Source organism: Neovison vison, chromosome 3 (assembly GCF_020171115.1).
Source record: "Neovison vison isolate M4711 chromosome 3, ASM_NN_V1, whole genome shotgun sequence".
NCBI lineage: Eukaryota > Metazoa > Chordata > Mammalia > Carnivora > Mustelidae > Neogale > Neogale vison.
In genome coordinates, this window is record NC_058093.1 from 170,996,778 (window position 1) to 171,024,735 (window position 27,958).

Consider the following 27,958-nt stretch of genomic DNA (forward strand, 5'->3'; position numbering starts at 1 on the left):
TTTTAGGCTAATAAAATATTTGAGGAAAGCTGTAACACAAAACAGGGAGGTGAAAAAAAGCAACTATGTTGTAATAAAAGCCTTCCTTGTAAACACACCCATCCTTTCCTCCCATGTTTGGAAATGTTACCTAAGTTTTAAAAATTCTCATCAAAACAATTTATACCACGAATTCTATAAAACCAGGTTGATTTCAGGTAGATAACCTATAGCTGTTAAAGAATTATATTATCCTGTTCATAAGATGAGAGGTAGTGACATTTTATTCTCCCAACGCTGAGCTACAAATTCCACACATCTGGCATATGGGTTACAAGGGGAAAAAAAGCACAGAAGCACCATTGAACACTCCTTCTGTTTTGGTATTTCAAGTCTCCCACAACTTCACTTGCCATTGGCAGCTGACAGTCACCACTGTGTTAACAATGAAAGCAGTGGGTGTTGGTGCTATTCATCATACAGGACTGGCGGACCTCCATCATCTTTTAAAAATGAAGCAGCTTTCCTTCCATTCTTCTGAACATGATCTTCATTCATTTTCTCCAAAGCTTCTATCTATAAAATTAATACATTGAATCCATTTGCCAAATCTTAGTTCATAGAAACCATACTTTAGATTGAACCGGCATTTTTACGCTCTTAAAACTAGGTCAATCCTAAGGACGCTGGCCTGAAATTAGAATTACAGTGTGTGACACACATTACAGTGTCTCACAGACATGTACTACAGGTGATGCATACGTGTATGTTTTTTACTTGACTGTATTATCAAGGTCAATATTTAGTGCCTTTATTGATCTAGCAACTAGGATCACATGTCCTACTATGTACCTATAAAGCTTTCAGGAAACAAGAAAAAGCAGATTCTAACATTGGTTCAACAACAGTAGTAACACTTACCCACAGAGCAACTGTACTGTGCTAGAGATCAGATTTACCATCTTCCTATAACTTCTCCTCTGCCCTTAGGTTCCACCACAGCTTGGCCAAATTCAAATCATACTGAGGAGTTCTGGAACAGACTCTATAATCATTCTCTGCTTTGGTATACTGTTGTGAATAACTAGCTGCTATTTCACTTTTTCGTTTTTGTTCAATTTTAAGAGAACTCTTCTGTTGGAAGATTTTTTTTTATGGTTCTGTAGATCCATATTATAATGACTAGGCATTTGTAAGGATGACCACGGCCAACTTTCTCTGTTCACCGAAAGGCATGGAACGTGTGTGATCGCTTTGTTATCAGCTAACTACTCCATCCAGCTCTCCATTAGCAAGGTGAGTAAAATGCACATAAAATTTACCTCAGCTAAGAAATCAGCCTCATTATCTGCTGAAATGTTTAAGCCTGAAACAGCATTAAAGAGTTCTCGTTCACCAAGGGCTTCCTTTACTCCACCTTTCTGGAAAAACTAGCAAAGAAATATAAGTCAGTAGGAGATATTATAGCAAGGTTCTCTTGAAAACAAAAAAACAGAGAATAGTATAGTTATAAGATACCAGTGAATTCCTTCCATGATTTTTAAGCCACAGATTTTCTCATTTCAAGTTTAACTATGCTGCTCAAGTTCTACTTGCTATTTGTCTTCTTCAGATGTCCACATGTGTGCTGCCTTCTGGATTTAATTTCTCACAACGCACCTTCCATAGCTATAAATGAGTGGTATCTATAAAACTGGGTGGCATTGCTTTGAATATATATACTCAAATATTCACTAAATCCCATGAATTAAAATCTTCAAGTAGGTTCATAAATTATTTCCAATATGAAGTTATTCAATCATTAGAAGAAACATTCTTATCTGAATCTACTGCAAACAATCAATTTCATTTAGAAATAACAAATAAATGTGACCCTACTCAGTGATTATGTGTTTCACCTTTCCTCATCTGTTTACCTCACAGAAATCAGTGATCAGAGACAGCACCACTAAAAGACTATTTGTAATAACAATGGCAGTGAGCACACCGGCTTGCTAATGCCAGCTTCACTCGAAGCACTGTGCATGTATCAAATGTCTACTTGACTGCTTAAATATCTGCAGCCAAAAACTCACTCCCTTGTCAATTAAATTCAATAGCCCAAATGTGAGGCATGCAATCAAATTATTGTTGAAAATGAAATCTGACTAACTGATCTCTGTATCTTTATCTCAAAAGCAGTTGATAACCAAACCCTTCCTTCAATTTCTAAGAATATAACCATCTTATTTTTCTTAGGGATGAGAAAAATATTTGAATCTGTTATATCCTATTAAAAAAAATGTATTAGTTTACATGCCCACCTGGGAGACATTCCTACAGTCACGGAACAAGAACTCCAGGCCATGAGGATGGGTTGGTTCTACAGATTGACTCACGTCAATCAACCAGACCTATTTAAACACAGAGCATACGTTCAGTATACATTCAGTAATCTACATCAAGTCATTTTGTGTGTGAACATTAACAAAATGTGCTCCTCACCTTCCCGGCATGCCACAGCATGTTATACTCACTGAGGTCGGCATGGACAAGCGTGCATTCATTGTATAACTGCTGCATCAACTGTGAGGAGGCAAGGCAGACAGTTAGGACGTGAGCAACCATTCCAATTTACCTATGCAGCTGAAATGTCTATGCCCACCAATACTTCTCAGAAAAAGCAAAAGTAGGTTAAAGAACATATTTCCTCTTTACTTTGGACAGTCTAAGACTGAGCTCTTTTTTGTTTTTTGTTTTCAGGCAGGGTGGGGGAACACTGAGGCAATGGAGGGGATGAGTATGACACTCTATTTCTTTGTCTATGTGACCACAGTGAGGTCAGGAGACCAAAGGGCAGACCTGGTTCCCCACAGAGTAAGAAAGCAGCCATATTACGGTCACTCACCAGAGGATCTAAAAGCCACTCTCCCTTAATAAAAGTGGGTGAAAAAATTTTTTTCATCTTTTCATATAAGGTAAAAAGTACTTCCTGCCAAACATAGTGGGGAAGACAGTCTTACAAATTATGTGGCATTATATACTCATTATTGATTTCTTATGGCTGAAATCAGCATTAATGTTTTATTTCTCAGCCTAAATAGACTCAAATCGGAAAAGTGCAGCACTACTTCATCTCTTCCCCAGTCACCCCACTGGCCAATGAAGCCAGAAAAATGAACTTGATTTTCCTTTCAGTGTTTTCCTATTGGAAGCAGAGGAAGTTGGATTACTTCCCTAGCAATGTCTTTAAAAATTATTTGGATAACACTTTCATATTCATATAAGCTACTGCAGAATGTGAGCACTTTATGAAGAGACCACGTAAAAAATACAGAGGCTTCTCCGCTATTCAATCAAAACAACTAGAGAGGCGGGGCCCTGGCTGGCTCACTTGGTGACTGTGTGACCCTTGATCTTGGGCTCATGAGTTCAAGCCCCATGTTGGGGGTACAGTTTACTTAAACAACACCCCCCCCAAAAAAAAACAAAAACAAAACTACAGAAGAAGGACAGTTTTAGAAACATTTTCTTAAGCTGGAAGGACCTCAGATGCAATTCAGTTGCTGTCCCGAAGCATAAATGGCTTCAAGACTCCTGACATGCTCTAAGACCTGTGCACATACAAGAGACCACTCCCTCCCATCTTCAGCTTTTACCATCACTCTTACAATGGGACTAAATCTGCTCCCACCAACTTCCTAACGAAAGGCATTTTCTTAGCTGTTAAGAGCTAGGACATTCAATAAGGCATACAAACTAATGAGGCAGGACATCTGCCATATGTGGAAATGTCAATTTTTATTTAACAGATTGTTTCATGAGTAAGAGCTTCATGCTTTCATGTCACTAATGCTAACCAATGAGGCCTCACGAGCTCCTTAGCTCTATGATTTTTCTTAAGTGACGGAGGACAGTAGCACATTGATATAAAGACAACTCTTCAATGTTAACATTCTGTCACAACTTCAGTTTGTCCTTGTTTTATTAACTTAAAATAGTACTATTTTAGGACTTTTTTAAAAGGTTTATAGACAACATATTTTTTAAAAGTTGGTACACAAATGCTTTAAAAAGCAACTTACATGAAGAGTTTGGTAGTAGGCTTCTTTCATTTCTTCACTACTGAGCTTTACTTCTTTCAACTTCGGAGCTGGAACTTGATCATGGCCAATAAAAGACATAACTAAAATGTGTTTCTTGAGTAGTACAACTGTTGGACAAGGAATTCCAGCTCTCTGCATTCTACACAGAAAGAAATAATTAAGAACGTAAAAATCAGAAGGAGAGAATATTTCACTTATTCAACAAATAGCTAACAAGCGCCTTCTATGAGCTGGCACCGTGTTCCGCCCAGGGGGTGGGAGAGGCAGAGCCGGTAGAACCCAGCCTCTGCCCTCACAGAGCCATGGACTGCTGGTAGGCACAGACAGGTGAGGAGACAGTCACGGTGTGGCACACCCACTGGCAGGGGTGTGGGCAGGAGCTACAGGAGCACACAGCATCAAGGAAGGCTTAGTATAAAAAGAGGGTGAAGAGGAATTAGCCACATTAAGACAGTGTGGGGAAATGCTGGTCTAGGGCTGGAAGCAGCCTGTGAAATGGACAGAGGCATTCAAGAGTGTCCATTTGGGAAATGTATGTCAGTTAACATAGCTGGATCTTAAATTGGAGGAAGGGCAGTGTAGGTTGAGGTTAGAGACAGGTGGGCTCCACATCAGAGAAGGCCTTTGAACTTCACACTAAAGACTATAGAAGCTGTTGAAGAATTTTAAGAAAGGCAGGGATGAAATCTCAAAAGCACAGAAAAGAGACTGAAGGGCAGCAAGACCTCTCAGGAAACTATTCTACTTACAAGTCCTACTAATTAGAAGAATTTTGCAACTAATAAATATGGATAATTACATTTGAAAGCAAACATCTTTAGAACAAACAAAAATTAAGCATTTAATAGATTAAGATACAGAAGGTTTATTGAGAAAGATTAATACTGTATTACTTGGTTGATAAATTCCTTGATAAATTCTGCTTAGAGAATTGAGACCCTAGTCTAATGAATTAGAGCAAAATGCAATTTGACTGGTCAGACTGCCCCACCAAATTAACAACACAAGATGTAATAAACATTTTCTAAAACAAAAAAAGCAAATCATAATTTACAATAAGCTTAACAGGAAGCTGAACAATGACAGCATGTAGACATATGACAAAATGTCTCCGGCAGAAAATGACTTTGCTACCCTCAAACTTTACTGAGGGAAGAAAAAAGAAACTGACTTATTCATCCTAAAGGTATAAATTCACGTTATACCCAGGAAATATTTTCTTATAGAAAGCCTCATTGAACTAGAATTTCGAGGCCTTCCATAATTTCCACAAATGAATTTAAAAGAAAGCATGGATTTTTCTGCCTGGCTAGTAGGCCAGATACAAGAAGGTAATTACCCTCAATAATTACTTCTTTTTCTTTTTTTTTTTTTAACCCTAGATAACTTCTAGCACAATGATTTTCTTTACCTTGTGAGATTGTGCATTTCTTTTTCTGCCCACATGCGGATGATCTTACGTGGATTTAGTTTACTGAAGCGATCTTTAAACCTGAAATCATCTTTAATATATTTGTCACGATTCTTAAACTCATTAAGTGTTGTTTTAAATACCTTGATGGCACATTCTGTAGGTATAACTTTACTATCTTCCTTTTCATCCTCCATGCTAAGTGGAAGAAAGAAAATTAAGTCAGTGTAAGTTGCCAGCTTATAAATAAAACAATTTCAAAATAAAACTTCTATGATACAAAAGTAGATTTATCTTCTCTAAGAATGTCAAGCTTTAGTGGTTTTTTAAGATTTAAATTTTGGGTCTTAATAAAACCTTAGGATTTGTTTTTTTAAATAAAATACTTTCAAATAAATTGTCAACGAGTTTTCAATAATCCATAATATAATCTTCACTTAATGACTATCAATCAAATCAAACCTGAGGAACAATGAAGACACACATACTTTAAAATAGGCTACAATCTACCTGGGATGGTTTATGGGCAAAATTCAATAAAAGCAAAAAATAGAACAGCTTTTTAAAATGTCTCTTTCACTTCTAACAGATAAAAAGGTGAGTAAAGGGGTGTCTGGGTGTCTCAGTGGGTTAAAGCCTCTGCCTTCGGCTCAGGTCGTGATCCCAGGGTCCTGGGATTGAGCCCCGCATCGGGCTCTCTGCTCCACAGGGAGCCTGCTTCTCCCTCTCTCTGCCTGCCTCTCTGCCTACTTGTGATCTCTCTCTCTCTCTCTGTCAAATAAATAAATAAAATCTTTAAAAAAAAAAAAAAAAGGTGAGTCAAGGAGGGACCCCTTATGCAAGGAGGGGCAGGAGAGAATAGAAGTACATGAATAGGACAGGTCCCTTTGGATTGGGAAGGCCAGACAAGGCTTCATGATGTAGGTGGCAACTGAACCAGAGCCAGAACAATGGGTAGGCCATGAACAAGTACAGGCACAGTATTAACAAAAGCAGAGTTGGAAACCACAGGACACGTCTGAGGAATAACAAACACTATAGTTAAGACCTAGCTGGAAAGGGGAAATGAAAGAAATCAGAGCTAAGGGACAGGACGGAGGCAGATACATGAATAGAAGCCTCGATGTATTCCTAAAGGTGGTAGGAATCATCATGGGCTTGACACATAGCACGAGGATCAAGTCAATGATAGTATCAGGATAGAAGGGGGCAGAAGAGCTCAGAGGTATGGGGCAAACTTGGGATGCTAATGTAATGCTCCCTCAATAGTGAGCCACTGAAAAGGCCTGAAACATGGTGGAGAGAGTGTGAATAAGTATTTCCCTTTAAATATGTGAAAGGATGTTAGTCTGGCAAAGAAAAGAACTCTATTTCCAGAAGACAAAATATGACTCAAACTCTCAACCCCTTCCTTCTGTACCATATTTTCACTTTCTGCCAGTTCATCTCAGGAGGTTGGAGTATTCCAATCTATTGGGTCTTCTCTAGCTGGGAAATTTCATTTCGCCCTATGGTTTTACTTATTTACTTTTTTAAAAGAATTTATTTGAGAGAGAAAGATAGCAAGAAAGAGCATGAGAAGGTGGGAAGAGGGAGAAGCAGGATCCCTGGTGAGCAAGGAGCCCAAAGTGGGGCTTGATCCTAGGACTCGGGATCATGACTTGAGCTGAAGGCACACTCAATCAACCGAGATACCCAGGTGCCCCACAGTCCCATGGCTTTACATATCATTTGTATACAGGGGTGCCTAGGTGGCTCAGTCAGTTAAGCGTCTGCCTTCAGCTCAGCTCATGATCCCAGGGTTCTGGGTTCGAGCCCCGCTTTGGGCTCCTGGCTAAAGTGGGGAGCCTGCTTCTCCCTCTGCTGCTCCACCCTCCCATGCTCTCTCACACTCACTCACTCTCTGCTCTGCTCAAATAAATAAATAAATCTTCAAAAATTGTATCCTCTATATACAGATAACTCCTACATTTCTACCCTCAGTCCCAACATTCCAGAACTTCAGGCCCATTTACCTGATCCCTAACATGACATCACTTGGATGCCTAGCAGGCATCTCAAAGTTAACATGTCAAAACAAGTCTTTTTAATTGCACCCTAAACCTGCCTTTCTTCACACTTTCATCTCAGTAAATGGCACCACCCAGGTGCTCTAGCCAGAATGTTAACTTCTCACACTCATTCAATCCAACAGCACACACTGTTGACTCTTACCTTCAAATTGCTTCCCTATGATCTTTCCTATTCTTCACTTGCACACATCTCCTTATTCCAAGCCACTGTTCTCTCTTATTTAAACTACTACAATAACTTTTTAATAGACCTTTACTGCTTTTTCTCTTATCCCTCTTATCTATAATTCATTTTTCACACAGCAGTTTGAATAATCTTGCAAAGCAAAAATCAAATCACAGCTTTGGTTCCCACTACTGTTAAAAAAGCAGGTTCCTTACCCTGGCTTAAAGTCCTAACTGATCTAAGCTCCGCTTACTTCTCCAGCCTCCTCTCTCCCTTTCACAACTGTGCTCTCAGTGTACTGCCTTTCTTATAGGCTCTCAGAGATACCAAGTTTGTGCCTGTCTTAAGGCATTAGCACTAGCTGTTTTCTGGTCTAGAATGTTCCACCTGATCTTTACACTGTACCCTAGATGTGTCATTCAAATATTAGTTTAAATGTCACTTTCTCAGAGAAGTTTTCCTGTCCTACTAATAAAAAGCAGTGAACCAGCTGCTATGACATCACCATATTTTAACTACCATAACACATATCTGATGTTTTTTGCTTATTTATTACTGTCTTGGAAGGTGGCTGGGGTGGGGAGGAAGTACATTCTATGAGCTCAGGGATAAAGCACAAGTTACTATTCCAGTAATTGTTGATTACCTGGCCAGCCTGAAAGTGATAGAAACCAGACAGTGTTAAGGTGGGCAGAGTCCCAAGATGGCTCCCAAGGTCCCAGTCCCTGGTATGTACACTCTGCATAGTTCCCTCCCCTCAAGTGTGGGTGGAACAGACACTCCCTCGAGTAGCTGACACTGTATGGCAAAGGTGATGGTATAGTCATTCCCAGGATTATATTCCAATGTCTAAGACTCAGTCTTAGCAGACTGGAGGGAGAGAGTCTCCTGCCAGTTTTGAAGTGACCTGTTGTGTGAAAGGGCAGCATGACCAACACCTGCAGGGACCTCTAGAAGTTGAGAGCAGGCCCCACCTGACAGCCGACAAGAAAGCAGAGACAGTTCCATAAGGAATGCAACCCAGACGACACCCAGACTATAGCCATGTGACCCTGAGCAGAGAGCCAAGCTAAGCAATGCCCACTACAACTTCCAATCAACAGAAACTGTGAGATAATAAATGAGTGTTGTTTTAAGCTGCTAAGTCTGTGGTAATTTGTTATATAGCATAGAAAACTAGCAAAGTTTTTAAAGTATTTACTTTTAAAAAACTTGTAGAAAACCGAGTGCTCTCTAGTTTTGTTAAATTACAAATGTCCAAGTATGGATTACAATACCAATTCCACCAGAAAGAAAGAGAGATCATTCACTATATCAAAGTAACATTAAGCTTAACAGGAAATAGACAAAGGATAAACAAGGCAGTTGACAAGAAAAAGGAATACAAATGGCCAATAAAAAAAAATGTAAAACCTTAATCACAAATAAATACACACCAAAATATCAAAATGGTTATTTTTCACCTTTTACACTGACCAAAAAAAAATTAAGTTTGATAATACTAATAAGTATTAATGAGGATGAGGGAAATAGGTTCATACTGCTGCATAAATTAGATCTCACAGGGCAATTTGTCAGTATCTACTGACATTTATAGAATGCACAACAACCTGGAGATCTGACTAGCTCCTAGAGAAATTGCATTTGCCCTACCATTATAATTAAAAGATAAACACGAATTAAAGATTTTGAGCTTTGGTGTGACACATAAGAAATTTTTTTCAAATTTTTAATAAATAAAAGAAAACAAGATATGCTGCTTGCTACAACAGCCAGCTGGTACTCTCCATTCATTGAGGCCTTCTACTGTTTAACAAAAAGGAAAAAGAGTATATAGAGTCTGTGCCCCAGTAATTTCAAAGCTAGAATTCAGCTTAAGGGTATGTTTGCAAAAGCACACCAAAGTAGATGTACAAGGATATTCTTAGCTGCATACTCTATTATGTAATTATCTTTTATCAACCATAACAGTTATTGCTATAATGTTCTCCTCCTGGCTATGCCATAAGCCCAGTAACATAATATGCTACTATAAAAATGGGATGCTATAAGCTTGGAAAGATCTATTAACTGAAAAACTAAGATGCTGAACAGAGAGAATCATTTCTTTTGTATAAACAAATTTAGGGATATGTGCATAAAAATTCCCGGGGAGACTAAACTAAAAACTGTTAACAGTGGTTATCTTTGAAGAAAAGATCTGTGAGATGAGAGTTGATAAAAAGGCTACTTTCCATTTTAATCCCCTCTGTAGAGTTTTAATTTCTACCATGAGTAATCTCTCATTTTAATTTGCGCTACTGAGTTATATTTGCCTGGTCTTAGGGAACCCTTAAAAGAAATTTGGGAAGAGTTTAAAGGTTAAAGGGAAAAAGGTTAAAGCTTAAAGGGAAAAATAAATATTTATTAAAATTTCCATATACAAAAAAAAATTCCATATACCAGTCATTATCAAATATGATCTCATTTATCACCACAAAATCCTATGAAGTAATAAGGGTCAGTTTTTTTAAAAAAGTTTAGTAAATTGCTCCAGATGACACAACTTGAAAAATGTTCACCTATTTTATACTAACATTCATATCCTTTTCATTTCAGAAACTTAACAGTCTAATTCGATATATGTTTACACATGTATGTCTCATCTAGAAAGGGAGACTACGGTGCCTGGGTGGCTCAGTTGCTTGAGTGACTGCCTTCAGCTCGGGTCATGATCCTGGAGTCCCGGGATTGAGTACTGCATCAGGGCCTGCTTGGCAGGAGGTCTGCTTCTCCCTCTGACCTTCCCCCTCTCATGTTTGCTTTCTCTCATTCTCTCCCTCAAATAAATAAATAAAATCTTAAAAAAAAAAAAAAAAAAAAAAAAGCTTTAGAAAGGGAAACTAAATAATTAAGAAAACCAGAGGCTAAAAAAAAAAAAAAAGAAAGAAAACCAAAGGCAAGAACTTAACCAATAATTGTCTAAATCCCCTTAAGTATACAGTAAATACCTTCTGAACCTAAAAAGAGCTAGAATAATTCTGGAATCTACTTTAACATTTTTGTCTGTAAACATTATTGAGGTAAAGGAATCTCTGAGGTAGTAAGCCTTGCTGGTTGACCTCAATAGCAAATGACCAGATGATTTCACATTCCTGGCTTATGCATATTCTCTAAACAGGCTCCTCTTCAAAAAAATGAAGCAGGTAAGATCTAAACAGCGTAAGATCTTTACAAGATGCTCCATAAATGATGCAAGCATTATTTAGTTAGTACTTTTTAAAGGATCAGTTACGAGGACAAGAATCAGTAACTGATCTAAGCATATCCCCCTCAACCTCGTGCTAAAGGACCCCAAAGTGTAAAGACCATGGGTTTTGAGACAAACGCAACTGCAAATTTTGCTCTGTCACAGCAGCCTGTATGATACAGGATTACAATAATGTAGAAAATAATATATGCATAGAAAAAAGACTGAAGGAGTCTACACAAATTGATTAATCATTATCTCTGGATGATGAGATTAGGAGGATTGTTTTTCTTCATATGTCCTTATACGGTCTAGACTTTCTTCAACACTTTTTAAATTACTCTGCTTGCCAGGTAGCACTGATTCTGCATAAACCCATTTATATGGGGAGAAGGGGTTAAGATATTATTGACACAATGGTATTGCATTTTGCTCATTTACCTCCCGCCATATGCATGAAAGACAACAGATTCCTTTCCCGTACTAATACAGCCAGTGATTGTCTCCAACATTCCAGAGTTGACCATTTTATACATAAGTAAACGTGTTTTAGGATCAACTGCTTTTTCCTGCAAAAGATAAAGCACTATAAATGAAAATGACTGGTAATAACAAAAAAATTTTTTAGCTATTTCTAGTATCTAGTATATTCAAAATATATACTTTTTACCTTTATCATTTAATTTACCTAGATGTATATATAACAGGCTCTTAAAAGACTGCTGTCAAAATAGATTTCATTTCTATAACTAACTCCAATGCCTATGAAAGTGAATATCTAAAAGAACTATTAAAAATCAGGCTCTTAGTCAAAATCTTATTTTATCTTCAAACTTTAAATAGCTTTGCTACTGTAGTTACTATTAGACTTTTTTTCTTAAAGTTTAAAAAATTACTTTATTCTCAAGATATTAGTACTATCTTTACTAATTTAAGACATTAGAAATTAAGTTATTATAAATGTCGTAATGTAACAAGAAATGATTTTTAAAAATCTTAAAACATTCATATTCATATTAATTATGACCACTAAAATGTCAGTTTTGACATCAAGTTTTGTTTTTTGCCCAAATATGAAGTTTTCTAATATGAACTTTCCATCAAAGAAAAAAATGTAAGAATACTTACTGCAGTAGAATGCTCCTTTTTCTCATGGAGGCGGGCACTTCGACGTTCTTCTGAGTAGGCATGTTGTTTTAAAGCATTGAAGACGTGGTTTGATAGTTTTAAATCCATTCCGATCCCATCTCCTACCTGAAACTCAGGTGCAAACTGCCAAAAAGAAGAAAAAAAATTAGCATCTGAATACTTTAAAATGGGGATGGTAATAACAAAAACCAGATCAGTCTTAACTTGGAACAGGTTTTTTACTCAATGATTAGGCTACAAAAGCAGAACCCATAGGTATTACAGAGAAAAAAATAAAATAATTCACTAAAAAAACAAACAGGAGAGCGAGGCTATTTAAGAAAAGCACAGAAAATACTGAATCACATCTAAAAACTAAGGTATTTCAGCATATGCTCTGCACCTTGCTTTTACATTAGACAAAGGACACATTATATTTTGAAGACTACCCCAAATCTTACCAAAGAAATACAATTTTATAATTATTTTTGAGGAGTGGAATAATGTAACAAGCTATGTCCACACCATGACAATTACGTTCTAGAGCTGACTGTCCAATATGGTAGACACTAGCCACATGTAGATATTTCAAGTTAAATAAATTAAAATCAAATTAAAAATTCAGCTCCTTGATTGCATCACTCAAATTTCAAGGGCTCAATTGCCAAATACAGTCATTATTAATTAACATGGAATACAGAACATTTCTATTATCACACAAAGTTCTACTGGAGAGGTTGTTCTAGAGTCAGATCTCGACTATTTCTAGAATTTAATAATAAGTTTACGGGACACCTGGCTGGCTCAGTCAGTGGAGCACATGACTCTTGATCTTGGGGTCACGAGTTCAAGCCCCACAATGAGTGTAGAGACTGCTTTAAAAAATAAAGCATTAAAAAAAAAAATTATAAATAAATAAATAAGTTTACTTAACAAGTATTTGTGTTCTAAAGTCTAAATGTTTTCTATTAACCACAAGCTTTATAAAGGAGAAGAATGCTAATTTTTCTTTTTAAAAATTTTTTAAAATTACATTTTATTTCTGATTTTGCAGGAGTAGGTAAGGTACAAGATTTGAATTTGTTGAATTAAAAACCTCAACAAATATAAAAAGGTATATAGTAGAAAGTACTTCTCTCTCCCATTCTTTTCCCCTAGTCACCACTGATCTGTTTCTTGGGTAGGGGTGCTACCCAAGAAAGTAATATACTGAAAAATAAATACTCTACCTTTCATAAGAACAATTTAATTTTTAGAATCCATGCAAATCAAACCAATCAAACCAAATAAAATCTTAATACTGTTGTAGATTTTTATTCTGAAGTACATTCTCATTAGTGGCTGAGTTTTCATGCTATTGTTATATTATCATCTAAAAGAACTTTAGATCTATCCTTATGAAGGGTATTTTTAGAAATTTAAGATATTGTATTTATTTTTTTAATTAGTTAAAGTTTTTTTTTTTTTACAGAAGTAGAGTTGGTAAGATATATTTAGAATCCCATGTTTTTAACTTATATCAATAAAACTCTTGATTCGGAGATAATACATCCTGTAACTTACATTTTCCATTCTGGCTGTATTCTTTCTCCCACATACTACTTCATCATGTTTGGTGGTGATGTCTTTTCCTTTTCCAATAAAACCCTTTTTGGGAGTAGGAACTGGTTTTGCTAAAGGCAATCAAGACAAGACAAGTTAATGTAAAAGTAGCAAAGACTAAACTGCTGCATTCAATATTGTCTGAAAAGATATCTGAACCTAACAGTAAATTACCAAATGAGATTCAAAGATAAATATAAAATACAAGGATGCATTTGGAAAACTTAGTCTTCCTCTGTCCCTATCCTACCCCAAACCCCAGAAAATAAAAGCGCCGATACCTGGTATGTAGGGATCGTCACGAGTGTCTTGCCAGTCAACCTCATCCTCAGAGCTATCACTATCTTCGTAAGGATGCACTTTGCGATAATTTTCAAAGGAAATGGAAACTTAAAAGGCAAAGATAGGTGAAGATTTATTTAGGAGCATGTTACAAGCATTTCCTGCCACCCAGTGAAGGTGTCATAATAAGGTCATAGTACCTTTGCTATCTCCATTGAATTTTTTTTCTTCACGCCTAAGCTGTGCATCATATTCTCTGTCAAATTCCATCTGTAGCATCTGAGCCAGCATTAGGTCACTGGAAGTGTCAACGTTTTCTCCAGTAATAAATGGTCCTTCAGTGACACTATTCAAAATAAGGCAACATCAACCAAAATAATGTTCTTGTATAAACAGATGCTACCTACCATGAGAGAGGAGTGCCTTTTCACTGTTACAAATTATGCTGAAGAAGCAATGGGAAAAACCTGATCATGTCCTTTACCTTCTGTCCAGCTGCTCTGTGACCAATGTCAGGCACCTGTGAGAGCACCAACTAGGATTGAGAGAGCTGCACAAGAAAGCTAAAGGGTCTCTAATCTAAACTAAGACTCAACCTCATTTGTTGTATGTTCTGGAAAGATAACATGGATGAAAAGATAAAATATAAACATTTGCTCAAAACTGTATCCTACTTCACTATTTGCTAATTTGGGGATCATGTGATACAACTGTTGTAGTGATTAAAACCCAGAGGAACAGAGTGGTCTTCCCAAGACAGTACTGACAACTAATCACAGAATCAGGACCAAAACTCAAATATCAGTGAGCTCCCAGTATAGCGCTCTTTCTACTGCATCATTTCTCAAAATGTGTTTCTTAATCAAAAATCAAAAATTGGCCAGGACAATCGCTAATCAGATCCTAAAACTTTCATAAAATGCTGTTCGATTCTTCACGAATTTTACTTACGCAACTTCAGGGAAAGCGGCAGCTTCCTCTTCTAGCTGCAGTTCTTTAGCCAGCTGTTCACTCATCACATCAGCCAAGGAACAAGATACTGTGTTCTGAGGGGTAGCCCAGGGACACTATTTAAAGAAAAGGGAGGGGTTAATTCATAATCGTGAAATTAAAGTACCTTCCAAACTTGAAAACAGGCTATCTTTTGAGAATTAAAAAAATCAACCCCAAATAAATAATTATCAACTTAGAGAAATTATCTGAGAAGTAAAAATACTGAAAAGTAAAAATACTCAGTCAGTTAAGCATCTGACTCCGGATTTCGGCTCAAGTTGTGATCTCAGGGTCATGGGACTGAGCCCCACATCATGCTCAGCAGGGGAGTCTGCTTGAGATTTCTCTCCCTCTCCTTCCTCCCACACCCATATCCCAGCTCACACAGGTGCTCCTGTGCTCTCTCTAATAAAAAAATAATTCTCTAAATTAAAAAAAAAGTAAAAAACATCTCCCAGCTCACATCTAATCAAAGATAAATGTAAACTAAATCACTGAATTTGTCAAAAGCACATTCTAACCCATTTGATAACCTGATAACCCGTTTGATAGATGTGTCTCTTAGTTGAGGAGGAACATCAGGCTCGTGCATATACAGCATCACCCCACTGCCTGATTAGTTCACGTAATACCCTTGTTCTGATTCCATGCTCATAAAATAATCTGCTTTTAATCTGGCTTCCCATGTAGATTCTTTTTCTTTTTTCAAATGCTTTATTTCTAAGTAATCTCTCTACCCAATGTGGGTCTGGAACTCACACCCTGAGACCAAGAGTTGCATGCTCTACAGACAGAGCCAGTTGCATGCCCCACCAACAGATGCCCCTGTAGATTCTCTTTTAGGAACAGATCACACCAACTAGCACAATTCAAAACACACTTAAAACTTACACCTCATTCTAATTTAAGGAGTAAGTCTTCTACACGTGTAAAGTATATGTCAGCCACTCTCAAGACATCCGGGATATGTTAAAACAAAAATAACAATGACAACAAAAACTGCATTTCTGAATTTTAGAAGCTGAGAAACAGTCTTGAAACAATACCACTATAACAAAGCAATATTCTGTGAGACGCTTCTTGGATGATAGGCCAGTTGGCCTTCCTCAATGACAACACGATCTCAGCCCTCTTGAAATACAAACTGTAAATTTCACAATTCCTAATTTTTGAGAGGGCAAACTTTACTTAGCAGCAGCAAATAACTACATTTGATAGTTTAGTGATTAAGACCACTAGTATTGAATAATATGTCTCAATCTCTCTTGAACTGACCCAGCCTTCTCTCTCTCCCTCCTAAGATTCTACCCCAAGGTATCACCCTCCTATCACTGGGATACTCTAATAAGAGAGTCCTAACTAATCTTTCTGTTTCTAGTTCTGCTTGTTTCCATTTTCCACACCATAGCACAAGAGCTTTTATAATATGCAGATTTGATTAGTTCGGTTTCCTTACCTACAGCTTGTTTCAATGTTTCCCACTGACTTTAGGATAAAGTTCAAACTCATTCCTTAACCATTGCTGAGTGTCTAATTTAGAATCTAGAATATAGCATATGATGATGTCTGTTTTAGTCACAAAACTTTTGAGTCAAGTTTAGATCCTCTAGCTAGCCTACCACCCTTGCTCAGGTTCCACAGCACTGAGGCTCAGGAATTTACTTGGTTCAGGTTGTTAGGATGAAACTCTGAAGGGTGACAAATGATAACTATATTTATGCCTAAGTGAATCAGAATCAAGTTTTATCTAGTCTCATCCTGAGATTAATGAAATGCACCCAGTCCCCAGTACATACCTATACTAGCCTACTGCACAATTATTCAAGCCTCACAGAAAGCCAGATGTGGAGAAAACAAGGCAGGCTTTCTCAAGGTCTGGTATGACTTTCATTCACTTAGATCTTCAAGTGCAACTGAGTATTCTCCTGATGAGGATTTTGAGGTCTAGAAGCCTGAAGTTCTCCGTAATCTGGAGAATACAGCTATCCCTTGGCCAATGACTTCTGCTGACTTCCCTCTGAATCCTCTAGGTAGAATACAAATTACTAACCCCTTACCTAGAAATGTCTGGTCTGATCAGTTTCAAAGTCCAGGTTCCAAAAGGCAAATTGCTGTGTTCTCTAACTCAGATATGTCAACCACATTTTGTAATGACAACAGAGTAACAGACAACACTGGGTCACTGTATTTTAATCATTTGCCTAATACGGATAATTTACATAAATTATTTGAGACCCATAACCACTGCATAGGTACAATATCATCCTCATTTTATAGACTTAGAAACTGAGACACAGAGAGGTTTTTTAACTCAAGATAACACTGTAGATGGTAGTGCCTAGATTTGAACAAAGGCAGTAGAACTTAGGGACTGCCCTCAGCATTTTGCTATACTTCTTCCCTAATCATCTTGTCCTGGAACATGAGAAGCAAACCTTTACACTGCCTGCAGTATGAAATCCAAATTCTTCAACAATGAACGCCTTTCACAATTTGCCCTACTTTATCTTTCTAGTCTCAGCCCATACATACCCTATGCTCTAATAACAAAAATTATATGCTAATTGTGGCATGCTTTCACCCCTCCATGCCTTTACACATGCTTTACTCTCTGGATTTTCTTCCTCCTCTATTTCCTCCAATTAAGCATTGCCAATTCCCCAAGGCTCTCTCAATTTCATCAGACGAAATCAGAACCTTGCCTTTGTGCTCCCAAACCACTGTGCAAATATATTTACATGTGGGACCAGTGACTCTATTAGAGTTAATGTACCAGCTATAATACAACATGAGCCCCTTGAAGGGCCAGGTCTTCTCATTCTCAGAGCCCAGTATAGAGCTTCAGACATAAAGAGGCACTGAATAACATGTGCTAAAAAGAAATACCGGAAATAGTTCGTGGAACTGCCAGGCTGTTCCCAGGCTGCAGAGGTCTGATGCCTTTCTACACCCCTACTATTCTAACACCCCTTTCTCTATCTTGAAGTCGGCCCCTTTGTCCAGCTACTTATGCTGCTTCTAGTTGTTTGCTAGCAGTCAATTTTACTAAGATGTTAAATAAAGTATTAGCTGGCAACTTCTCAGAAGAGGCAAAATTGACAAGCAGTGACTGTTCTTTTGAGGCAGAGACTGACCTACATCCAAGACAGACTGAGCCAGAAAGGGAAACACATAGAGACCACCAGAGAGGTCCAAGACATCCTCATCATCCGCTCCTACTGATCTTGCTCCTCGGAGCCTTGTACTCCAGAGCTGTACCTTGTACCTCTGCTGACCAGTTTAGCTGGGCCAACTCACACCAGGGCAACTTGCATGGGTAAAGGTAAATAAGGTAACAAAGGCTGCCAACTTCCAAACTTCTAAGTCAAATATAAATTCCTCAAAATAGCAGTCAAAGGCCCTCCATAAAAATTTTTGGGCCACATGAGAGACAGCTGCCAGACAGGGTGCAATCCTCTATGGGCATGACTGGTTCACCATCCCAAGGGGGCCTTAGAAAATTTATTGGGAGCTCTTCCTATGAATGGGCACCAGAAGACACACATAGAGGAATCCTCTGTCATCATCATGTAACTTCTCAATAAACCAAAAACACTCTTTGTTAAATGTTAAAACAATAATAATAAATTTAAGGAGATAGGGAAAAAAGCCCTCCATAATCTTCACTATCCAGTGTCATTCCCCACTATTCCCTTCATCAGCATAAACTCCCCACGTCATCAAGATCTGATGGGAAGCCCAACACAGTCCTACCCAGTTAGTTATTCTGCTTTAAATGAAGTCTATGAAGCCCATAGCCAGCTCCCTGATTGTTTCTTTCCTGTTTGCTGAAGACGTCTGAGATCAGACTTGTTTTTCTCTCCTCTGGAAAATCCACCACTGAACTCTGCTCCTTGGAGTTCTTTACTACGACCACATTCTTCAACACCAGGCTGGCTACAGATTAGAGGGATATTGTCTCCCTTTCCTCGTATTTCCTAAAGATGCACCTCTAGCTACTCATTGTGCAAACAACTGTGGGGAAGAATCAAGTAAATAAAAAACAGTAAATATGAAGGAGGCACAAAATAATAAAAATTCAGTCCTCAACTTGAAGCAAGTCAAGAGAATCACAACCCACAGGAAGGTCTCTTTTCTGCCCACACAACTAAAAGATATAATTTTGGGTAAAATATTTAAGTGCGTAATTTCACTTCTCAAGACAAGGGTCTCTGGAAAACATCATTTGGGTCTATTGGGTCTACAACACTAATCTTTTTTTTTAAAAACTTTTAATGTTGGTTTTAGATTTATAAAAAAAATTGCAAAAGTAACGGAGTTCCCAAATATCCTATACTCAGTTTCCCCTGTGTTGGTACTGTACATTTGCCATAATTAATGAACCAGTATTTATACAGTATTCTTATTAACCGAAGTCCATATTTTATTCAGATTTCCTTGGTTTTTCTGCAATGTCCTTTCCCTACTTCTAGATCATATGTATCCAGCATACCATATAACTTGTAGTCATCATGCCACTTTAGGCCCCTTCTGGCTGTGAGTTTCTCAGACTTTTTTTGTGATGACCTTGACAGTTTTGAGGAGTACTATGCATTCATTTTTTTTTTAAGATTTTATTTATTTATTTGACAGAGAGAAATCACAAGTAGATGGAGAGGCAGGCAGAGAGAGAGAAGGAAGCAGGCTCCCCGCTGAGCAGAGAGCCCGATGCGGGACTCGATCCCAGGACCCTGAGATCATGACCCGAGCCGAAGGCAGCGGCTTAACCCACTGAGCCACCCAGGCGCCCCGCATTCATTTTTTTACAGTTCTCTTGCCAAAAGAGCTACACATTCCCTCACTTCCACAATTTGCCAATCCTCCATTCCTGGAATATCCACTAAAATTCTTTGTCCATAACAGCAGTTTGGCATTTTATAACTGGTACCCCATGACTCTGGGAAGGGGTCCCCAAAACCCTTTCAGGGTGTCTGTGAGACCAAAATTATTTTGTACTAAGACAGTCTCTGTCTTTTCCAGTCTTGCTCTCTCAAGAGTGTAGAGTGGAGTTTTCCAGTCTACAACAGATCTGATAACAGCACTCTGATGGCTTGTGGAATGTGTATTTGAATATTCTCGCATTTTCCAAAATTTTCTAAGGTCATAGTTTTAGGGTATAAATGTTCATTCTCAGAGATTAGTTCAGTTTGTTCTCAGTACATCTACCATGCCTTTATTAGCCATCTTTGATTATATCTGCTATAATCTATGCATCCATGAGGATGGATTTTCTTCATACACTTCAAATAAAACATACCACGACAGGCTGAAAAAAGGTCTTCTATTAAATCAGACATTAGGGGCGTCTGGGTGGCTCAGTGAGTTAAGTGTTTGCCTTTGGTTCAGGTCATGATCCTGGTGTCCTGGGATGGATCCCCAAGCTTGTTTCTCCCTCCTACTCTCTCCCTCCCCCGGCTCATACGCGCTCCTGTGTGCGGCGGTGGGCTCTCGCTCTCTCTCACTTGCTCTCTCTCTCTCTCTCATCTCTCTCAAAAAAAGTAAATCTTGGTTGGGAGAGGGTGGTGGGGTTATGGACATTGGGGAGGGTATGTGCTATGGTGAGTGCTGTGAAGTGTGTAGACCTGGTGATTCACAGACCTGTACCCCTGGGGCAAATAACACATTATATGTTTATTTAAAAAAAAAAAAGTAAATCTTAAAAGAAATCAGACATTAAAGACAGTTGCAAAAACACAAAACTGCACCACTAATTTTTTTATTCTGGAAAATGGGGGATGTTTAACATATAAAAATGTTTTTTAGGGGCGCCTGGGTGGCTCAGTGGGTTAAAGCCTCTGCCTTCGGCTCAGGTCAGGATCTCTCTGCTCAGCAGGGAACCTGCTTCCCTTCCTCTCTCTGCCTGCCTCTCTGCCTACCTGTGATCTCTGTCAAATATATAAATAAAATCTTTAAAAATGAAAATGTTATTTATATTAACACATAATGACTTTTAAATCACTTAAATAAAAATGTTTCAATAGCTCAGTTTTAATTTCTGATATGACAAATATCAACAGATGTAACCAATATAAACAATTTGGGGTCCTCAATTATTTTTTTAAGAATTTAAAACAGTCCTGACCAAAAAGTTTTAAGAATCGCTGGACTTTTAACATTCTTTCCATTTTTCAAGGTCTTCTTCAAATCACCTCATCCATGAAGTCTCTGATAAACACTTAGGTCTTCCAAGAGGTTAGAGGAGGAAAACATTAAGAGATACTTGTAGAATCTAATTGTCTGGACTGTGAAAATGCTGTCTTCCCAGCAGAACATCAATAAACCCCAGTATTTTCTGTTGTTGTTGCTGAATGATGAAAATGCCATTTTCATTTCTGATGATGCATACTTAAAATGAAAATATGACTAATAACAAGCATTTTATTACTGAATTAGCTTTGTAAGTGAAATTTGTTCTGACATTAGGTATTCTGACCAATGTTTGTCTCATTTGACATTTTTACCATCCTTTGGGGTGCTTAACTGGAGGAATTTAACATGTAAAGCATACATTTATTAATATCTGGCTACTGACTTTGTCTTTTTATGTCTACTGATCTTGGCCTTGTAAACAAGGCTTAATAGAAGAAATAACACAAAATAACATGAAGACATAACCATATTTCCCAACGGATTATCTTAAGTTCTCCCTACAGTTGTATGAGAACTTTCATAAAATTAACTTTAATTAAACTTTCATAAATTCCTTTTTAGTAGTCAAATATTTCTCTCTTCCCTGTTAAGGCCTAGCTTAAAGATCTAATAAAATGAGTGATCCTTTAAACGGAACAAATGTTCCGTGACAGCATGTGAAAAACAATTAGAAAGCCATAAAAGTTGGATTCTTTCCAACCTTAATTTGAGGAACACAACATCCCACTTGAAGCACTCTTGCTTTCAAGCAAACCCTTGCTACAGCGGCAGAAGTCTTTTCATCCTTCTGATGAAAGTATCATGCAAAGGAGCAGCCTGAAAACCAGAAACCAAATGTAAAATAAACCTAACAGTTGGTCATTACAGGAAAAAGCTTAAACGTTAAAGCCAAGCAGATAATGAGAATTCATAACCGTTTTTGGTTTGTTTGTTTGTTTGTTTTTACAATATGTAGCGTATCCCCGAGTATTAGCCTGGGGGAGAAAAGTGCGCCTGGACTTACCTTTTACCGTTTCAAAAACAAGAAACTGCCTCATTCGGATAACTGCATTTGTCAAGTTAAGGAAACAGCTGCCAAAACGACCTTCCCGTCGGGCTCCATTCGGCTGACTCACTTGGCCCGTGAAAAACAAGATCGTGCTTGATTTCCCTCAAACGTCAACGTCTCTAAGCCAGCCCTGCCCAATATCTGCTACGGAGGTTCAGAAATCAAGGCGCAGAGAGCCCAACCCGCCAGGAGTGGCCACTGGCAGCTCCGGCCGCCCTCCCCACCTTTCCCATCCCACCCCGGGCAACCCTGCCACCTGTCCCCACCTTCCGAGGTCGCCAAAGTCCCGCTCAGAACTTCCCCCAAGTCGCCTGCGAAGACGCCTCGGCGCCTGCCACCTTCTCCGGGCTTTCCGGGAGGACCAACCCGGGTGATCAAGACAGGTGCGTCAGCTCCGACCACCACTCACCTTGCTGGGTCCCCAGGGCGCTGCGGGCCCGGGCTCAGGCGATGCCACTCCGACCAGATCCATGTTGGAAAAGAAGACAGCGACGAACACAGGGCAGACAAGTGGCAGGACCGGGAAGCAGCCTCCGCCGAGGAGACAGGCGGCGGGGCTGGGGCGACGAGCTGCTGGTGCCGGAGCTAAGGTGACAGATGGCGGCGCGGCAGCGTCCGGAACTACATCTCTTCTCTTCCGCCCACCCCGCTGGGACCGTGGCTTCTGATAGGCCGCCCGCCGGGGGTTCCCGATTTTGCCTCCTTTCCCCGCCCCCCTACTTCCGGCGCTGCCCCCGGCCCGGGCTGCCCGGGCCTCTGGCTCAGAGTTATGATCGGAGTCGCCCGTGCCCAGCGAAGCTGGCGTCGGGTGTGGCTTCCTCTGGCCGGGCGGTACCCTGTAGCCGCATCGCCTTCCCCTTCCTTCCCTACCTCGCTGCCCGAGACAGCATCTGGATCTAGTTAAACTGACTTAGGCTGCGTGTTATTCAGTTTGTAACAACAAACAAACGAGGCTGCTTCTTTTCATTCTTTATTTTCTGGGTTAATTCTGAGCTGGGATGGTACGGGGAGCAGAAAATAGCTGGTGTGGAGAGGTCGGATTTTGTTGTTACTGCAGTTTGTCGTTAGGGAGCGGGGCACGAAAATGAAAATTTGTAAAATGTGTTACAGAACATTGAGCAAAAATAGGACTGCGTAATAAATGTTTTGATGAGCTGTTTTGTAGATTCTGATAAAGTGACCAGATAAAAATAGCTAAGCATTACATTTCACTTACTATATTGGTGCATTGTCCAAAGTACTGTATTAATTCTCACTGAGGGGCATTCTATTTCTAGCATGATCTCAATTTTACTGGAATGTAGGCACACACAGCTGAAGTAACCTGGCTAGAGGTCACACGGCTGAGTGGCAAAAGAAAGGAGTGGTGAACCCAGGCATCCTGGGCTAGGGGACTAGCTCTATATGTACATGTTGACTTTTCAGACATTCTAGTAATAAACACTGAATAACCTTGTTCTCCTTAAATTGCAGTTCCGAACCAGGATCCCTGACTGTCTATGCTTCAGATCCCTAGGATATCCACCTTGATGGTTTCCCTTAGCACACAGTTTGCCATTCCAGATCCGAACATGTTCTGAATCTTCCAAAAACTTCAAATTAAAATAAAGTGAAATTATAACTATATGGTAGGATACAGATTTATGCTTGGCAAATGTTGCTCATATATGTGAATGTGTGTAGAAATCACGTTCCCTCTTAAGGTTCAAAGAATTATAACTAGGGTATTATGGTTGAAGAAAAATGGATGTAACCAAAAACTAAATGGATCTTTCAATTTTGGATAAGAAAGAAACAGGAGGGAGAATCAACCAAGAGAAGTTATTGGAGTTTCCTATTAAATTAGCCAAGAATTTTTAAAGAAAAAGATGAAAGGGAAAAGAGCAGATCAGAAAGAAAGGCTGAGGCACAGTGCATGACAAAAATGTGCCAGTGAGGGGCCTTTGGGGGACGTATCAGAAAAGGACAAGAAGTAAAAAGTAGAACTAAGAATCTGGATATTTGTTTTAGATTACTTTATTCAACACATTTTTATTGAGTGTTCTCTTTAGTGCCTACCACTGATGTGACATATGAATAAAAATATGTGCCATCCTCATGAACCTTGAAGTCATAAACACAGTACAATTAACTGTTAAAGATGGTATGATCAAAGTATACACAGGGATGACATAAAGGAAAGAGGTCAGATCTACTCAGACATTCAGGAATGATTCCTTAGAGTTTATGACACTGAACTCAGTCTTGCAAGATAAGCCTGCACCACTAAGATAACCTGTAGGGCAAGTGACAGCTTCCACAGAAGGAGGAACTATATACAACATGCACTGGAAAAGGGCAAGTGGTTTGATGTAGCTTGAATGCAGAGTTCAGAAAGGACAAAGTAAAATATGGGGTTGGAGAATGCGGGAAGGGCCAGGTCAAAGAGATTTTAATGCTGAGAACTTCAGAGTTTAGACCATAGTCGTTAAAAGATTTTAAATGGGAAGAATAATGTTTTTAGATTTGTTAACTAGGAAGATAATTCTGACAGCTGTCTGATGGGTGGGATGGGGAGAGGTGAGGCTGGCGACTGGAAAACCTGCGGGGTGATTAATGATGAGGGTTGCCTGGACTTCCACTAACACGTTCTTTAAATGTGTTAATAGTTTGAGACTAATTCAGGTCTCAGAAATTTATTTCTATAAGGAGACTTGGAATATCCCAACTTTTATCTCATTGCTCCTATTCCCAAGATATTATTCTTGGGTTTTGGTGCTTGATGTTGGTAGTAAGTACCAAATAGGAGTAGCCGTGGAATGGGAGATAAGGCATCTCAATGAAGTTCCAAGAGCTGAAATGATTTCTGATTTTTCAGCTGGTTAATTGGGTAGATGGTGGAGTCTGAACATCTGGTTTGGAGGGAAAATAATGTTAATATTTTTAAAGATTTTATTTATTTATTTGACAGAGATCACAAGTAGACAGAGAGGCAGGCAAAGAGAGATAAAAGAGGAAGCAGGCTCCCTGCTAAGCAGAGAGCCTGATTCGGGGCTCAATCCCAGGACCTGGGATCATGACCTGAACTGAAGGCAGAGACTTTAACCCACTGAGCCAACCAGGCACCCCAGATAATGTTAATTTTGATGTTAAACTTGAGTTGCCTATGAAAATAGCAGCTATCAAATGTATAAACACACACTTATTTGCCTATTTCCTTTTTACTCTTTGAGAGAAGAGACCATGTTTATTATGTTAACTGTTGTAAACATTGCCTAGTAGGGTGCCCGGATAAATATCTGTGAATGAAATGAACTGAATGGATGCAGTTGAAAATGACCAGGGGCAGCCTGGAGTTTATGAGAAAGGGTAAAAGTCAAAATTAGAAATCTGATAGTCACTTATGGACTCTGAAAAACAATCTGAGGGGTTTGAAGTGGTGGGGGGGTGGGAGGTTGGGGTACCAGGTGGTGGGTATTATAGAGGGCACAGCTTGCATGGAGCACTGGGTGTGGTGAAAAAATAATGAATACTGTTTTTCTGAAAATAAATAAATTGGAAAAAAAAAAAAAGAAATCTGATAGTCACTCTCATAGCTACCATTTAGTGAATGCTTACTATGTGTTGAAATAAGCACTTCAAGCAGTTAGCTCATTTGGTTCTTTTTTATTTTATTTTTTTTTAGAGTTATTTGCTTATTTGGGAGAGAGGGAGAGAGAGAGAGAGAGAGAAAGAGTGTGTACACACATAAGTGGGGGGAAGACGAGAGGGAGAGGGGGAGAAAGAGACAGAGAGAGAATTTCTAGAGACTCCCTGCTGAACACAGTGACCAAAGCAAGGCTCCATCTTAGAATCCTGAGATCATGATCTGAGCTGAAATCAAGAGTCAGACACTTAACCGATGAACCACCCAGGTGTCCCCTAGCTCATCTCATTCCTAAAACAATTCTGAGGAATATTATCATCATCATTTTATAGATTGGAAAACTGACACCTGGGGAGCCAATGTCACACATGATGAATTATGTGGTTTATATTAACTGTGGAAAGAAATGAAAATGGAGATAGCTTTTAGGGGGAATGTAAGGAGTTAAGGGACAAGAGATGTGGATGAAGTTGAGTGAAGAAATTTGGTAGGAGAGATGCCCTAATGGAGCTGAAGAGTGAAGAGGTAGTGGGCTCAATAGCAAGAGTTGGTGAAGATGTGGAGAATTCTCCCATGTGGCTGGTGGGAATGTAAAATGGTGCTGTTACTGTGGAAAACAACTTGGCAGTTCCTCAAAAAGTTAAACATAGAATTATATGATCTACCAATTCCACTCCTAGGTATATACCCAAGGGAATTAAAAACAGGTACTCAGCAAATACTTGTACCTGAATGTTCATGAAACCATTGTTCACGATAGCCAAAAGGTAGAAACAATTGAAATGTCCATCAGTGGATGAATGGATAAACAAAATGTGGTATATACACCCAATAGAATATTATTCAGCCACGAAAATCAACTTTTATGGATTGAATCATGTCCCCCCCAAACTCACACATTGAAATCTCAACCTCCAGTATCTCAGAATGTAAGACTATTTGGAGATAAGGTCCCAACAAGGTGACTAAGGTAAAATAATGATAGTAAGGTGGGGCCCTAATCCAGTGTGATTGGTGTTCTTTTTTTTTTTTTAAAGATTTTATTTATTTATCTGACAGAGATCACAAGGAGGCAGAGAGACAGGCAGAGAGAGAGGCAGAGAGAGAGGAGGAAGCAGGCTCCCCGCTGAGCAGAGAGCCCGACGTGGGGCTCGATCCCAGGACCGTGGGATCACGACCTGAGCCGAAGGCAGAGGCTCCAACCCACTGAGCCACCCAGGCGCCCCCAGTGTGATTGGTGTTCCTATGGGAAAGAGACATCTAGGGTACCTGCTCACAGACAGACATCCATGTGAAGGGTCAGCAAGAGGGCGGCCAACTTATAAGCCAAGGAGAGTAGCGTTTAAAGGAAACCACCTGGGCACGTAGGTGACTCACTCTGTTAGGCTGTTAGGTGTCTGCCTTTGGTTCAGTTCATGGTCCTGGAGAGATTCTCTCTACCCCTCTGGCCCTACCCTTCCCTTGCACACTTGCTCATATTCTCATTCTCTCTTTTTCTCTCCAAAATGAATAAATGAATCTTAAAAAAATAAAATGGTTAACTTTATGTTAGATGAATTTCACCTCAGAGGAGACAGAAAGAGAGCAAGTGAGAGAGAGCGCTATTTAAGAGTTTCAGAGGTAGTGCAGACGAAGCCACGGAGAAGCAATGGTGAGGAGAAGGTTCAGAAGCTTAAGGGAACAGAGTAAAAGGTCAACATGTTGGATGGGTGATCCACATGGACCTTAAAATTATCCAGCAAGATCCAGCAGGGCTTGGGGTGGAGTGCGGTGAGTGTAAGCAGCTGTCAGAGCCTCAAATACGTGCAGATTATACCCCAGAGGTTTGCAGAAGATGCTGGTAAGGAAGCTTAGACAGAGTGAGGGAGGGATGGCCAGAGATGCCAGAGGAGAGCCATTTTCCTGAGGGGTTGGATGCAGGATTACATGGGAGTTCTTCTGGAGATAGCAAAGAATGCTGACCCTATTCTTTGACCCTTATTCCAAAGCGAGACGAACAGTCTCGGAGGGAGCTCAAGTTTTAGAGAAGGCAGGCTGTAGTCATAAGGGAAGATTTTTCACTATGGGATGGAGTTCGAGGTTAGACTACAGCCTGTGGTTTAAAAATTTAAGTGATTTTAATGATTTAAGGTATATCCCTGTTGCCACC

General features: G+C 39.2%; 1 protein-coding gene across 2 annotated transcripts; it reads right to left on the bottom strand.

Moving 5' to 3' along the window:
• Positions 1–22,830, bottom strand: RIOK3 (RIO kinase 3). 2 transcript variants are annotated; one of them, XM_044243275.1, is made up of 13 exons: positions 22,594–22,830; positions 14,906–15,021; positions 14,155–14,300; positions 13,954–14,061; positions 13,634–13,743; positions 12,071–12,214; positions 11,384–11,511; positions 5,476–5,673; positions 4,044–4,203; positions 2,464–2,544; positions 2,283–2,372; positions 1,302–1,409; positions 1–555 (listed from the first exon to the last, which is right to left on the bottom strand). In XM_044243275.1, the coding sequence occupies exons 1-13, from the start codon at positions 22,654–22,656 to the stop codon at positions 448–450; spliced, it is 1,560 nt and encodes a 519-aa protein (XP_044099210.1). In that variant the 5' UTR covers positions 22,657–22,830; the 3' UTR covers positions 1–447. The 2 variants fall into 2 exon arrangements, with proteins under 2 accessions (XP_044099210.1, XP_044099212.1); XM_044243277.1 differs by lacking the exon at positions 22,594–22,830 and adding an exon at positions 22,140–22,233.
• Between the last annotated feature and the right edge of the window lie 5,128 nt (positions 22,831–27,958).

What these genes read in the sequence shown, in the direction of transcription:
- RIOK3 (XM_044243275.1), bottom strand. Translation starts at nt 22,656, where the DNA reads ATGGATCTGGTCGGAGTGGCATCGCCTGAGCCCGGGCCCGCAGCGCCC. An exon ending in ATTCAATGGAGATAGCAAAG is followed by an intron (nt 14,062 to 14,154) that starts GTACTATGACCT and finishes TTGCCTTTTAAG; the next exon opens with TTTCCATTTCCTTTGAAAAT. An exon ending in ACTGTAGGAATGTCTCCCAG is followed by an intron (nt 1,410 to 2,282) that starts GTGGGCATGTAA and finishes TTTCTTTGCTAG; the next exon opens with TTTTTCCAGAAAGGTGGAGT.